The 15,710-nt window shown below is 47.0% G+C and overlaps 1 protein-coding gene across 5 annotated transcripts in view; it reads right to left on the minus strand.

Moving 5' to 3' along the window:
• Positions 1 to 14,950, minus strand: part of FBH1 (F-box DNA helicase 1) — a 31,527-nt gene extending 16,577 nt beyond the window's left edge. The window contains exons 1-8 of one of the 5 annotated variants that reach the window (XM_027783692.2): positions 14,664 to 14,950; positions 12,998 to 13,156; positions 10,343 to 10,872; positions 8,846 to 8,976; positions 5,797 to 5,932; positions 5,371 to 5,561; positions 2,623 to 2,718; positions 893 to 987 (exon numbers count right to left, since the gene is read on the minus strand). In XM_027783692.2, the coding sequence (XP_027639493.2) occupies positions 893 to 987; positions 2,623 to 2,718; positions 5,371 to 5,561; positions 5,797 to 5,932; positions 8,846 to 8,976; positions 10,343 to 10,872; positions 12,998 to 13,156; positions 14,664 to 14,673 (1,348 nt within the window). In that variant the 5' untranslated portion in view covers positions 14,674 to 14,950. Of the gene's footprint in view, positions 1 to 892; positions 988 to 2,622; positions 2,719 to 5,370; positions 5,562 to 5,796; positions 5,933 to 8,845; positions 8,977 to 10,342; positions 10,873 to 12,997; positions 13,160 to 13,796; positions 14,236 to 14,663 lie in introns of those variants that run through there. The other 4 variants (XM_027783690.2, XM_055808038.1, XM_027783691.2 and 1 more) reach the window with 4 other exon arrangements.
• Positions 14,951 to 15,710: the final 760 nt, after the last annotated feature.

Consider the following 15,710-nt stretch of genomic DNA (forward strand, 5'->3'; position numbering starts at 1 on the left):
AGAAGCCACCCCTGTAGCCCCCTGGCTACCAAAACCCTGCCACACAAACCAAATACACTTGGTACAGATATTGGGCTCACTGGTAGATTGCTCCCACATCTCCCTGTAACTCCACTGTCACAGCAGCTTTCAGCAAAAAACCACACTCAGCTACTGGTTTGGCCACTTCACCCTTAACATGCTCCTTTACACCTCCTGCATGATGCAGTCCAGATCATAAAATGAATGGTACACAGGAAACAAACGTAAGAAAAACAGAAATAAGAAACCACTGTTAGTGGCTTCTGTACTGTGGTGCTTAGCTGTACATGTCCTTTTGCAAGTCTGTTCTGGCAGAGAGCATGCCTTAGCTCTGAGCCTCCAGTATGGTGTCTTTAAAGGAAACTCTCTGCAGGTGGATAGAGATTATTTACTTTTCCTTTTTAAATAGGCTCCTTGAATTTGATGCAATTCCCCTTTTCAAAACAGTGCACAAGTGCAGAATATTTCTTGGCTTGTGTTGCTCCTACAGGGATGCTAAACCTAAACAAGTAAAAGCGACTCTGTCTAGTGGCCTGTGGACAATAATACTGTTGAAACAGGCTCAGCACATGGCTAAGTAACACATGGCAAGTTGCTTCTCCTCTCCTGGGTTCCCTGACAAGGTGCTCTGGGCAGTCATTGACAGCACTCAAACACTTGGTTTCAGCATCCTGTCTGAATATGACATTTACCTAGCTCGCATGGCAGTAAGCAGCACCATGCTTCCCATTCCTATTTCTCTGCAAAAGCCTGCTCTGATTTTTTGTATTGATTAAAAGTAAAGCTAACACCCCTGACATCCACACAGTTCCTTGGACAGAAGAAGCAGGGAGGGAAGGGGTGAAATTAGAGGTTATGCATTCATTCCTACCTGCAAATGCCATAATTTTCACTCTTTGACCACACTCAATTTTGTGATTCAAAATCCTCTGCTGTTCATGCGTCAGCTTTACTTCAGGCCAGATACTAAAAACAGAAAATCCAAAAATTAAGAAAATAAATCCCCTGACATAAAACAAACAAAGCAACTAACAACAGAAGGAAACCAATGAATGACTGATCCCACCCAACAAGCAGGAAGGTGAAACTACAGCAACTTGGTTATTGTGCAAATGAGAAAAGCAGGGAATAAGAAAAGACCAGAGACAAAGGAATAAAAAGCAAACCTTGGGGAAGGCTAAATAGGAAATATCTTCCCAAGGGCCCTAAGCCATGCCTTAAAAATTAATTTGACACCCTGGCTCCTTAGGCTTATTGAAAACAAACAGCACCTTGGGTTTGGGGTGCTCTGTTGCTTTTGAGAGCATGTTATGTTAAATTGCTCTCCAATTTCTCAGCATGTAGGACAGACCAATTATCCCTGCCTTACAGGGGAGCTGAGAGCTTTGATTAAGAAAGGCATTCAGCACTTCTGGCTGGAATGCAATTGTTTTATTCATAAAGGTCTGAAACCTGTAATCAGCCAACAGTGTTAATCGCCTCTTCACACAGGGTCCTCCCCGGTACCACGCACAAGGGCGGAAAGCCTTGTTTAAGTATCCTTGACATTTCACAGCTGGCAGTTAGATGGCTGCCCCCAGGATGCATCTTTTACTGAACAAGCAAAACTGGCTTAGAAAAAGACTTCAAATGGAGGGGTAGAATGAAAGGGCTGGCTGAAACCCAGCATCTGTTTACCTATTATTTTTTTTTTTGTTATGACCTCTCTCACTGTTGTGCCTTGGATCATCAGTGATTTTATTGGATTTATCTTTGCTAGACCTCTGTGATGGATGAATGCACTACTATTCCCCTTCCGTAAGTAAGGACAAGGAAATTAAATGACTCAATCCAGGGTAACTGCAGCAGAAACGGAACAAAGCCTGGACCTCCACAGGCCAGGAAAGCATTTCACTCCTTACTGTCCTTTTCTAGGCAGCAAGCTACCAACCAATGCCAATTTATAACAGCTATATATGTGTGTAACAGTGAGTATGTAACAGTTATCCAAGAGGATCTAGAAAACAGGAGCCAAATCAATATCCTGCTGCTGGTATCTTGTTTCCTCCCATGCACAAAAAGCAGCGCTCATAAATGAATGGCCCACGTTATCTGCGCTACAGTAACGTCACCAGCAAGCCAAACCCCATTTTGGCTGACTGCATGTTTCTAGAGGAAGACATTGTTAAAATTAAAGCAGGCACTCTTCCCTGCTTCCAGAGCTACTTATCCATGGGGAGAGTGATGATTTGGGAGGGTATTTTGGGGTGATTTGGGCTCTGTGAAATTTCAGTGGCCGTCACACTGGAGCACAGAGAACTGTGTTGCACCGATACACAGGCCCATCAGTGAATGACTTCTAAATTCAGTTAGTGCTTGGTAATTCAGTATTTACAGATGTAAGGCCTGATTCTGGTTTTCCTCTACGAATTCAGGGAGAAGATGGCAAGGGGCAGAATAAGGTTTTGTACTAATCCTTATGAATCTGAGAGTCTTGTCAACCAGCCCCTGCCATGAAACATTTGCTCCCCCTCCAAGGTTCAGCACTCCACCAGGGCTTTGTGTACTTAGGTACATTGCTTGGATCACCTACAACAGCATCACTCAGCCCATAAGTCTTGCCTGCAGCGTGAAGCAAATGTTTCCTCTTCTACTTTCTGCATAGTTACAGAAGGATTTTCCATCAGATACAAGCAGGAGAAAACATTGTAATGGATCCTGGCAGAAAGAACAAAAGAGAAACTATCATTGAAAAATCATCAATAACAAATTAAACGTCTGCAGCCACCTAAAAGACTGCCCGTATCTTGAATTCTTCCAGCAGAATGACGCACAAAGTCCCAAGTGCTCAGGGAGCTGCAGGAGACAGTGTTAATTATTTTAAAGTGCAGTTAGTTCTACCTTGAAAAGTGACTGCAAAGGCACCACGGGGACAGCTGTGCCTGTGGCCTCTCCCTCGGTCCTGCTGGGTTTGTTTCAGGTTTGCTATGCAAACATGACCTCGGATCAGAGTCCACAGGATCTCTCCTGAACCACAGTTGGCAACAGAGTCTGGGGAGTCTGAGAGAACTGGTTGCCAGTTTAGGCCTCTGAAGTGAACTGGTTTCATCAATTTCTTTATAATGATTTTAGACAAGCACGTTAGCTCTGACAGTACTTCATGGTGTGCTGTTATGCAAAGAGAGGAGCACAGCAACTCTGTGGTTTTAATTATGCTGGCAATAAGTAGTGTAAAATTAATCTCCATTATACATCAGGGTTGACACCATTGTGGTTTTACCTTTTAGTGCAGCTTTGTTCCTGTGACCTAACAGCTGCCACCCCAAGCCACACTCCAGGACAGACTTCAGAGAGTCACAGAACAGTTGGGGTTGGAAGGGGCCTCTGGAGATCACCTAGTCCAGCCCCTGCTAAAGCAGGTTCTCTCTCCCAGAGCAGGCTCACAGAGTTGTGTCCAGGCAGGTTTTGAATGTCCCCAGAGAGGGAGACCCCACAGCCTCTCTGGGCAGCCTGGTCCCATGCTCTGTCACCCCCACAGTAAAGAAGTTCTCCCTCATATTCAGCTGGAACTCCTGTGCTGCAGTTTGTGCCTGCTGCCCCTTGTCCTGTCAGCACACCTGAAAAGAGCCTGGCCCCATCCTCTTGGCACTCACCCTTAAGATGTTTGTAGACACTGATAAGATCCCCTCTCAGTCTTCTCTTCTTCAGGCTAAACAGGCCCAGCTCCCTCAGCCTTTCCTCAGAAGGGAGATGCTGCAGTCCCCTCAACACCTCCACAGCCTCTGCTGGCCCCTCTCCAGCAGCGCCCTGTCTCTCTGGAACTGGGATGCCCAGCACTGGACACAGCACTCCGGACGAGGCCTCACCAGAGCAGAGCAGGAAGATCCCCTTCCTCCACCTGGCCCCACTCCTCCTCATGCCCCCCAGGATCCCACTGGCCCCGTGGCCCCACGGGCACACTGCTGGCCCACAGGCAGCTTGCTGCCCACCAGGACTCCCAGGCCCTTCTCCGCAGAGCTGCCTCCCAGCAGGTCAGCCCCAGCCTGTGCTGGTGCACGGGGCCGTCCCTGCCCAGGGCCAGGACCCTACACGTGCCTTTGCTGAACTCCATGAGGTCCCTCTCCACCATCTCTCCAGCCTGCCCAGGTCTGGCTGAATGGCAGCGCAGCCTCTGGTGCGTCAGCTGCTCCTCCTAGCTTGGTATCACCAGCAAACTCGCTGAGGGTGCCTCTGTCCCTTCATCCAGGTCACTGATGAGCAAGTTGAACAGAACTGGACCCAGCACTGACACCCGGGGAACACCACTCACATTCACATGTCACATTAGGTGACCTGCATGCTAAAACTCACCAGTTGCTCTAGGAGCTGCAAATAGGTATCAGACAGTTCCTTGAGGACATGTTTCCTCCTTATGCCCTAAATTCCAAACCTTGTGGGGTTTGAAGAGATAATGACAGAACAGATGTGGTCATTCCTATTTCTTCTAGTCTAGATTGTTCCAGGACATGGAGATGGGATGTGGGTGCTTTGTCCATGAGCTCTCATTGCTAGCAAGTGACACCTTCTGTCTGCCACATCTTCAGCAGGCACCTACTCAAGGTGATGACCTTAGCTAGCACTTATCAATCACAAACAGGCCAAACAAGCATCCTGATTTCCCTGGTTAGTAGCCTGAGCATGTGGCCCATGGCTGAGCAAGCAGAGGATGAACCCTTCTCCTGTGTCTAACACAGGCTGGACTATACCTCACAGAGGGTAGCTTACAGAACTATCTTCTTTCTAGCTACAGATTCATTTTCCAGTGTAGCTCATTTCCAGTCTTCTCAGAAGAAAAATTTACATGTGTCCTTAATCCTTATCCTCACTGCAATTCTGAAGCAACCTGTGGACTCTTATCTGCATTACTGGGCACCTCTTGAATAAAAGGCACATGCAGTGGGAGCCCACAGGACTTGAAGTATCACTTAAGAGGACTGAAGTAACTAACAGGTCTCAGGAAGGTAATAACCACATTACCTTGTTGCAGCTGATGTGTACCTATTTCTAATCAGAAAGTTTCTTTAGTTGCTTTAAAACCTGATTTTCTTTCTGAAAAAAAAAAATATTTTTTTTGAACACTATCTCCTGAAAAACAAGCAGACTATGAAACAGGTGAGGAATTAACAGAAATCTAAAGGCAACATTCCTGAATGTTCCTGCAAAAACCTAGGGATGGGCACGCTGTTCCTGACAAACTGCACACACTGAGGAACTGGAGAGCCCTAACCAACAGCAACATAATTGCTCATAAGCATATATTCACTGTATATATTACATATCACCATGGCTAGAAAGAGGCAGGCAGGCAGGAAGCATCTCCATATTCCTTACCTATTAGTGATTGGAATGTTCTTGTTTCTCATTGCATACAGTAGTGTTGCTATGCAGTAAAGTGTCTCTGTCACATCCACAACAGAGACGGTAGAGCTGGGTCTCTGCAGACACACCATCAGCTTTTGGATGTCGCTGACGCCATCGGAGAAAAGCACCATGACTGTAATTATGGCCCATATGTTCTCAGGCTGGTATAGGTAACAAGAAAGAGTGAGAAAAACGCTTTGAGCCTTTAGGAGCAGGGAAACCCTGCTTCAACACCGAGAAACCACTTATGCCATGATGAATAGTTAAATCCTCTTCAGTCACCCTGAATAACACCCCAAGTGGAAAACCTTTAGACGCAGGAGGGTAGATATGACCTCAAAGCACCAGCAGTTGTTAAACCTGCCAAATAAACCAGTTAGTAACTGTTAAACCTACCCCTGTCCTGCTCTGTAAATGTGGCAGTTTGTTGACAACACAGACTTCAGCCTTTGAGAAGAGGTGATGACTCTTCAAACACTGCAGAACTGCACCAGGATCTACTTTCCGTCCGGAGTGTATGGCAGACACACACCTGCACAGAACGGGAACAGCAGCATTCGCAAAGAAGCCTTGTCAAGTAAGTTTACTCTCCAAGTATAGAATGCCTTCTCTAAAGTACCATCAGTCAGGCCACACCAAGTTTAACTATGCCTGGCTCTTTGCCCCTCAGATTTGATGGGATGCATTCAGTGCTGAGGCTGCAAGTTGCTGAACTTAAATTTCCAACCCATTCTTTTGCTGAAAGCCATTTAGACAAATAATTCCCCATTCTGTTACACAGATGTGCTTAAATACTTTGCTGCATCAAGCCCTTAGTCTGCAAGTTTCCTTCTGGCTGTCTCAAAGTCTCCTTCCAGAAGACGGATCCACCTTGCTCTCAACACAATTTGACTCTTCTATTTGCACCATCTAACTGCCACATAAAACTGCCCTCGAGACTACAGAGATCTGAACAGAGCACTTGCTTTTATCAGGGACCTAGGCTTGGGCTTGCTGCTGAGCTGTGACTGATAAGTCAGTGTGGGTCCAGAAAAGCAGGCTTTCAGGAAAGGAAAAGAAGAAAACACATTGGAGGTGCGAGGAACCAGGAACAAGAGCTCAAATCTCACTCTCCATGAGATACTTTATTTTAGCTAAATCCAGGAGATGCTGAGCCTTTCTTCAGACCCTGGCTGATCAGGAGATGGAAAAGCAGTGCTGACATGACAGATCCTGAAATGTAAAGGGATGCTGAAAGGGGTGCTTAAATTGAGTCTCACTCTTTCCAGCTGTCCTGGTTTCAGCCAGGATAAGGTTAATTTTCTTCTTAGTAGCTGGTGCAGTGCTGTGTTTTGGATTTGGTGTGAGAACAATGTTGATGACACATTGATGGTTTTTAGTTGTTGCTAGATGATGTTTATACTAAGTCAAGGACTTTTTAGTTTCTCAGGCCCTGCCATCAAGAAGGCTGGAAAGGCACAAGAAATCGGAAGGGGACACAGCCAGGACAGCTGACCTAAACTGGCCAAAGAGGTATTCCATACAATGGGATGTCATGCTTGGTATATAAACTGGGGGGAGTTGGCCAGGGCTTGCCAATTGCTGCTCAGGGACTGGCTGGGCATCGGTCAACGAGTGGTGAGCAGTTGTATTGTGCATCACTTGTTTTCTTTTTTCCCTTCCCTTTGGATTTCATTCCTCTCCCCTTCTCTTTCTCCTTTTCATTATAATTGTTATAATTATTATTATTTATTTTATTTTACTTTATTTCAATTATTAAATTGTTCTTATCTCAACCCTCAAGTTTTACATTCCTTGCTGATTCTCCTCCCTATCCCTCTGGCAGGGGGGAGTGAGTAGGTGGCTGCGTGATAGTTACTGGCTGGGGTTAAACCACGACACCAGCAGAGTCACCCTGCAGGAAGCAACCACACGGCATCCTCCAAACCTGTTGTTGGGAGCCAAAAGGCAGCAAGTGACAGGACAGCTCAGCCATTTTTTATTTTGTCATCTAAAGCTTGTCTTGGAGCTTCTGGCAGCTTCTCTCAATTGCTGTACCCAACCCGGCTGTGCTCTGATATACAGGTGCATCTCCGAAACGTTCCTTTGAGCCTCCAAATTCAGCAGTTGCTTGCCGACACCCTCTTGCTCAGGCTCTCCTCACCTCTTTCCTACTTCAGTGCAACAACCATCTCCCTGCCCTTCAAGAGGACACACCATCCAAGTCAAAAAGGCCACTGCCAAGACTGTTCTGCCTCCTCTTCCCAATCCATGTTCAGCTCCTCCATCTCCTCAGACATTAGTACAAGGCTATCCCTGTCCCCGGCTTTGGAGCCTCTCCCTCACTTATCCATCACTTCTCACTTGCTGTCAAAATCACGGAAACTGCAGAAGTGACTTTGTAAGCCATCTGCTCAAAGCAGGGATGACTTCAAGTTGGGTTGTTTGTGCAGGTGAGGTCTAAGCCTCTCCAAGGATGGAGATTCTTCCCCACCTCTCTAGGCCAGTGTTTGGCCATTCTCCTAATATTCAACTGGATTTCCTATGCTGGAACTTGTGCCCATTGCCTTTTGTCCTGTCACTGTGCACCTCTAATAAGAGTTTGGCATTGTGCTCTCTACAGCCTCTCACTAGGCGGGGAAAGACAGCAATTAGATCCCCTTTCCAGCTCCTCTTCTCCAGATTTCAACCTCTACTGGTACATCACCTCAAATACTGTGTTCAGTTTTGGGCCCCTCCACTACGAGACACTGAGGTGCTGGAGGTGTCCAGAGACGGGCAACAGGGCTGGGGAAGGGGCTGGGGCACAAGGCTGATGGGGAACAGCTGGGGGAACTGGGGTGGGGGTGGGGTGTCAGTGTGGAGAAGAGGAGGCTTGTGGGGACTTTCTCACTCTCTACAACTACCTTAAAGGAGGATGTAGCAAGGTGGGGGTCGGTCTCTTCTCCCATACAGCAACTAACAAGAGGAAACTTACTCAAGTTGCACCAGGGGAGGTTTAGATGGGTTATTAGGAAAAACTGCTTCACCAAAAGGGTTGTGAAGCACTGGAACAAGCCGCCCAGGGAGGCAGCAGAGTCACCATCCCTGAGGTTATTTAAAGAATGTGTAGATGTGGCACTTAGGGACATGATTTAGCGGTGGACTTGGCAGTGCTGGGTTAATGGTTGGACTCAATGATCTTAAAGGTCTTTTCCAGCCTAATGATTCTGTGATGAGCACATGATCGTGTGCTCCAAACAGAACAAGGAAGAGGAAAGGGAAAGTTTTTTCCCTATTCTAGAACCCTAGTAGTGATTTCTGTTGTTAAAATAATTTCTCCCTCATCTTCCTGTAAGCCTCCCACCTCTTTGGAAGACAAATCCATTTGTCTCCTAGCAATTCACAGGATAAAATGGAAGAAGACCCAAAGCAAGGAAGGTCTGAGGGTCTACAGGTACAAACTCAAGCGCTGAAGCGGACTCACCTGATCAGCCCCAACACACATTCTTCCTGCTCATTTGTTATGGTGAAATCCTGCAAGATCTGTTCAACTCTGTGCAGGGCCGTGTCCTCCTTCATTAGGTACCGATGGTATAGCTTTTTCCAAGGAATGAACTAGAACGAGAAGCACATACCACCATCCTTCATCTCACAGCACTGGAAAATAGGTCTCTTCTGGCAATAAGCTAATCAACGTGACTTCCAAAGACAACCTGGAGTTGAAAAAGTCCCTGTAGCTTGACGGAAACAGGTAATTAGTATAAGATGGAGAAGGAAAAAGGAAACAGAGGAAAGAGAGAAAGACTTGTTCCTCATAGCCTGCAAACATGTCTATAAAAGGCTGTTTTTTCTAGAATGATGGGAATAGGGTGATGCTGGTTCGGTTTCAAATGTCAAACCATTAAAGGAATGGGGGTATTTTAAGCACTACTGCACAGATCTGCTCTGAGCAGGGTCTGAGTGCTTAAAATCCCTGTGTCCATGAAGCCCTACCTTCCTGCAGCCTGCTGTTTGGATGTCTTTGGTAAAACCAGGATGCTGCCTTTTAGGCTAAGTCATGGAGTGAGGGGCAGGTTTGGGAGAGGGCTTGAGCACACTGAACATCCAATGCATGCATTTTCTATGCATCTCTCTAGATTTTCAGGCTCAAAGCATGCATGCTGTGCTGATAAAGCAGAGTGCAGAACATTTGCACTGTGACCAGCCTTACTTGTCCAAATTTACCGGAAGGGCATGAACAAGAACTTGGATCCCAAAAATATCTGGGCTGTGATCAGTCCCCTACCACTCTAAGTCAGGCCAAAACAGCTTCTTTGTACAAGCTGAGAGTTTCCAATGTAAATGGTGAGCGAGTCTAGTGGTGCCAGCTGTCTCCAAGCCACCTTGAGTTGAAATACAGAGATCCTTGTTACAGCCAGAATGACTGCCAGTGGGTTCACGACTGTTAGTACTGTGAGGGCGTTGACTGTAGATGAACCAAGCTCCACAAAACGGGGGTTAAAGGCCTTTCCTCTAAATCCATTTGACTACAAGAGATGCCACACACACACACATACAGGCTGGGGGACAGTGACGTACACTGGCCACAAGAGGACACTGCCCAGTCTGCCAGCCAGAATTTCCTGCATGATTCCCATCAGAAAAAAAGGCTGCAAGGAAAACGGTGAAGGGGAATTTGGTGGAGTCTTATAGGATGCTCTCTTTCCATGTATGGGAAGAATGCATCAAGGGAAGTTACTCCAATATTGATCTTCTGATACAAGCTGGTGTCTGAAGATGCCACTGTGGCCCAGAAGACCAAAAAATAACAAAAGACCTAAGAAAGGATGTGGGTATTAGGGAACAATAAAGGGATTAAAAGGAACAAAGAGACAGACACAGCATGGATGCTCCTACAGCAACACATGTAGCCACCAGATGAAGACAGAACGGAGCAGTAGGAGAAGAGACAGGCTCAAATCAATATCACAGCAGTCCTTACCAGTGGATCACTGACTATCTCCCTCCAGCAGCGACACACCAGGCTCAGGTTCTGATACAGATCAGCCACTGGTAGGAAAGCAAAGATGTTCCTAAGGACTTCAACAGGCAGCTTGCTAATGCTTCCCTGAGGCACTTCCCAGTTCTGAGTCCCCAGGAGTCCATAGTGTGCATCAGGGACTGGTTCAATTTCCATATCATCAAGTTCCTGCTTGATCTGGCTGTGAACCACCATTGGCTTCTTAGGATCACCCCACAAATCATGTACTGGCTTGTGAATGCCTGCAGCTGCAGTGGACAGAGGCCGTTTTCTGGAGTTTTCCTTGGGAGCTGGTAAAAGGTCCTCATCCTCCATAAAAGCACAGGAATCACCACTGATCTCCATCACAGTGGAGACACTGCTGAAGGAATCATCAGGTTCGGTGACAATGGGATCCAGGAGCTCTTCTTTGATTCTACTCTTCACCCCACCAGAACCTACTTGTGTCTGAGACTTCCTGAAGTAATCAGTGATGTTTGGCTGACCTTGGCCTGCAGAAACAAGAGGAGCACAAATGAAGTCAACAGAAACAAGCGCAAAGTGCACTGCTCCTAAGCTAACAAGGAGGCCAGAGGTTGTGTCAGGTGGTAGTTACTTCCACCAGGGTTCCTCACAGATGTATGAGTGATGAACTGTCCTGCTTCATATTGCTTCTCTGGTAACCTATGGAAGTCAACAGAACAACATTCAATCTGAGCACTGCCAAGGTACACTGACATCTCCACTAGCTTCTAGAAAAAGATTTGGTCTGCATGACAATCTGGGCATTCAGTCTGGCACTGTCAAGGTACACTGACACCTCCACTAGCTTCTAGAAAAATATTCAGTCTGCATGACAATCTCTCAGATCAACAATTCTTATCTACCATAAGGATCCATGTTAAACAGAAACATGGTTGCATGATAAATTTCCTGGGAGATATTTCCACTAGCCAAAGAAAGAGAAATAGGAAGGAAACAAAATGCAAGACTTGAGTTGTGGTGGTGTGTTTCAGACTGAGGTTGGGCTCTCAGTAGTTATTTATTGTCTTTAACCCAGTAAACCAGAAGCACGCTAAGATTTTATAAAAACTTCAGGGTTTAACTACTGCTCTGTACCATGAGAAGGTCACAGCACCAAGCCTCTAGCAGGCTGCTCCTATTACAGTATAAGAAAGATCAATGCGTTTAAGAGGATAAACAGACATTTCTTGCCAGATACTTTCTGGCTGCAATGTCAGAAAGCACTAGAGATGACAAAGGAAACCGAAACTTGGCAAGGGACTGCTCTCGGCAGCCTCTCCTTTCTCTGACAGCCACGCAGTCCATGTAGCACACAGAATAAAGTTATCAGCACTGGTAGTATTCATTCTGTCCTGTCCTAGTCTGCCAAATATCCTGATGTTTAGCTAAGCAGCAACCTGAGAAGAAAAAAACAATCACAAGCAACTATTGCTGATTTTAATGCATTTTATTTCTGGATGCTTGAGAAGGCATAGCTTAAAGAGGTCTGACTTGCAAGACATTTGTTGCTTAAAAAGAACAGCTTCCCTGCTAACTTTTAAGTCAAATACCCTAAAACCTGCAGCACCTAAGATTACTAATTTTTTTTTTAAAGTGAGATAATCGAAGATATTGCTGGTATGAAAATGGAAAAGAAAAGCATGTCTACAACCACAGTCTAGGACTCTGGTGTATTGTCCTGGCTCACCAGCAGATGTTCTCTGTGACATGAGTCAGCTTACACCAAGCTATAGAGATTCCCAAGCCTCCAGGGAAAACCTGAAATGCAGCTCAGTCTCAGCTTCCACAGTGACCAAGGTACTCAGGAACTCATGAATAATTCAAGATTTTTTTGCTTTGCTTTCTGCCTGTGTCCTCACCCACACGTGTGTGTAGCATCTCTTGTTGCTACATAAGTTTTGAGGCTGGGTCTTTAACCCGGCATCATGAACTATTTGAAAACAGCTCTTTTACCTTCAGTTTGAGCCCTGAGCCCTGCTGAGTGCAGATTAGCTCAAAGTCTTACCCATCCTCAAAAGCCCTGTGAGGCTTTGCCACTTTTGAGACCCGCATCGACAAACTGTGTATCACAATATTTCCCACTCCCAGCAAAGTCAAAGATCATTAATATCTGTTAAGTGCTCAACAACACTTTTGCACTTCTATGTAACTAGACAGCTCATTATTAATTAATAATTATCCTAAAGAGCATCCAGTACCAGGAGTCACATCATTAATACTGTCTAATTGCAGAGGCTGTAGCATTCCCCAGAGAGCGCTGCTTTTCTGCCCAGGTAGTCTCTGACAGCTCAGTGACAGAGATACGGAAGCACTTTGGTGTGAGGAGAGACTAAACACACACATGAAGGCAAACTTGCTCCCCCATAGAGGGAAGTAGTCAAGAGATCTCTTTTTCTTGCCACTTGGCTTTGTGGAGGCAGAGATTAAGCCCAGTTTTGCCATGCACCACTCAAAACTGTCCACTGTCTTCCATCTGCACTCACCTCATCTGGCATTACTCCTTATCAGTACAAGTTCAACAATGGATTACACAACACCCTTTTACTCCACACCATATTAGCATTTTTCTCCCCCAAATCCCTCAGCCTTCAAAGTTATTCATAACCAGTGTACCTCCTCGATGTCTCCTTGTGTGGTGGGTGGGATAGAGGCCCCTGTTTACATCTCCTCTTCTTTGACTCAATGGCTGTGTCAGGGAGGATGAACCTTCCGCACTCTGTGCGAGAGCTTCACAGTCAGCAGCAGTAAAGTGCATTTTTTTGAATCGCTTCACTGCTTTGGCAACATGCAAAGAAAGACCCCAAACCCAAAGCGTTAGCAAACAGCAATAAACAATCCATGCCTTTAACAGAGGCATACAGTTCATTTTCCGAAATTTTATCGACAGTCCCAGTGTTTCAGCCAGGATTTTCTTTGAATAAATCATAGCAGATGCTCATATAACGCTCTGGTGAGGCACTAAGGAGGGCAATGCATCATGTCAGGGCAACACATCTGCTGTCACTGCAACAGCAACTTCACCCCAGGTCCCCACTCCTGTGTGGTACAAAGCTTCAGAACAAAAGGGACTACATAAACCCAGAATTCTAGCAAGTTTTGTGATTTCTCTATAATACTGTAACACGGACAAAACAGATACAAGCATCTGTGTAAATGCAAAGTATCATTAGGAGGAGGCTGAGGAAGCCTGCAGAGGAAGCCTGCGCAACCCTCTGCAAAAGATAACAGTGATTTGCTGGGGGAAGGTCAGAGCCAACATTCAAACACACAGATCTGAGCCTCTTGCAAACAGATCCAAGCTGGGATCCTCCATTAAGGAGGAAACAACCCACTCACAGTACAGCTCTTCCCCATGAGGATGGTTAAGAATCAGCAGAAAACTATCTGGAGAGTTATTTTAAGAAAACCTTACTTAAAATCTGCATGAGGTCCCCTTTTCTGTACACAGCACAGCCAGCAGAAAATGTACAAACAATGCAACTTGCCTCCACCAAGAAATGCTCACGAGAAACCCGAACCCAGGGCACAGGATTGGCTTCCTTCCGATAGAATTATCAGCAAAACAATGCTCATGCGGTTTCACTTTTACTTTATTACTGCACTGTGCTGCAGGTGTTAGATTCCTTTAACACGTTTATGGCAGCCATTAAAGCAATCAACTGATTTCATACAGCAGGAGCCAGGGGTCAGTTTGTTTCATTATGCTGCTTCCTCCTTTTCAGCCATGTCAGTTCGATAGAGCAGTGTTAAAAGCACCCGCTGAGCTCCCTGGGGAGGCTGTTTTCTAATATCCCATGTTCCTCAAAACACAGCAAATGAGGCAAGCACAATTAAAAAAAAAACCAATGCAAGACAGTCCTGTGGCACTTAGGGACATGGTTTACTGGTGGGTTTGGCAGTGCTGGGTTAATGGTTGGACTCGATCTTAAAGGTGTTTTCCAACCCAAATGATTCTACGATTCTGTTCTACCTAAAAATAGTATTTCTCACTTTTCTCACTTGAAATTGAATTTTTTTTTTTGATCAAACAGCACAAATCATTGAGGTGCTCCAATTCTCTTAAGCACACGGTCTCGGCAAATGTCAGAGCCGAGGTACCAGCTCCATACCCATTCCTGAAGCTATCGGACACAGAAAGGTCTCATGCGAGATTGGATATAGGACTGGGGGCAAAAACTCTGCTCTCCAGCCCCAGGACAGCAAAACCCCCTTGTGCCAGGACCGTGGCTGAGGGTTCAAGTCCAGAAACCCAACACAAAAAGAGCTGCTTAGGATTCACCTGCATGCATCTTTTTTCCCTTTTCCCAAGATTTTCCATTGATGACAGCAGAGGCACAAGTGCTGAGCAAACTCTGTGTTGCAGGGCCCTGACACCTTTTATGGCTTCAACCATGTAAGGCATGTAATGGAGAGCAGAGCTCATCAGCCATGAGAAGTCACCCCAGCTGCGAAGTGAAAGGATCAGCCATGAGCAGCAGCCACAGAGGATGGGGGAAGCTCCAGGAGGACGTTTTCTATGTTTCTATTTGGGAAGAGCTGGGAGCTGCTCCCTGTCCCCACCCCCGGCACATTGCATCCAAACCGTTTCCCCACGCAGATGCACCGATCTTGTGCCCCCCAGCAGCCCAGGCCCCCCCCCCAGGGCTACCCCACACTGGCCCAGAACAGCCCCCCCATTGCCAGCCCCTGCCCCATGCCTGTTGCCTCCATAGCCAAAGTCCCCCCCTCCTCCGTGCCCCCCATTGCCAAGGGCCACCCCTGTTGCCAAGCCCCCTTCAATGCCAAGAAGCCCCCCCATTACCAAGGCGCCCCTCATTGCCAAGCCCCCCCCCCCAGTGCCGTTTCCCCCCCACCAACACCAAGAACACCCGCCATTGCCAAGGGTCCCCCTGTTGCCAAGCCCCCCCCCCCATGCCAAGGAGCCCCCCCACAATCAAGGGTCTGCTCATGACCAAGCCCCCCCCCAATGCCAAGCCCCCCCTATTACCAAGGGCCCCCTCCACTACCAAGCCTCCTCCATGCCAAGGAGCCCCCCATTACCACACCCCCCGTTACCAAGGGTCCCCTCATTGCGAAGACCCCTCCTTCCCCCCATTGCCGAGGATCCCGTCATTACGAAGGCCCCCTCAATGCCAAGGGTCCCCCCTGCTCGCCCTCCCCCCCCGTTCTCAAGGGACCCCCCGCTGCTGTGCCGGACCCCCGCAGCCACGGGCCGCCCCGCTGCTTACCCCGCTCCCCCCCGCGCTCCAACCCGCCTCCGCGCTCCCCGCGCGATTTCGCCGGCCCCGCCCCACGGACCAATCAGAGAACGCGCCGAGACCAATGT

Source organism: Falco peregrinus, chromosome 6 (genome assembly GCF_023634155.1).
Source record: "Falco peregrinus isolate bFalPer1 chromosome 6, bFalPer1.pri, whole genome shotgun sequence".
Classification (NCBI taxonomy): domain Eukaryota; kingdom Metazoa; phylum Chordata; class Aves; order Falconiformes; family Falconidae; genus Falco; species Falco peregrinus.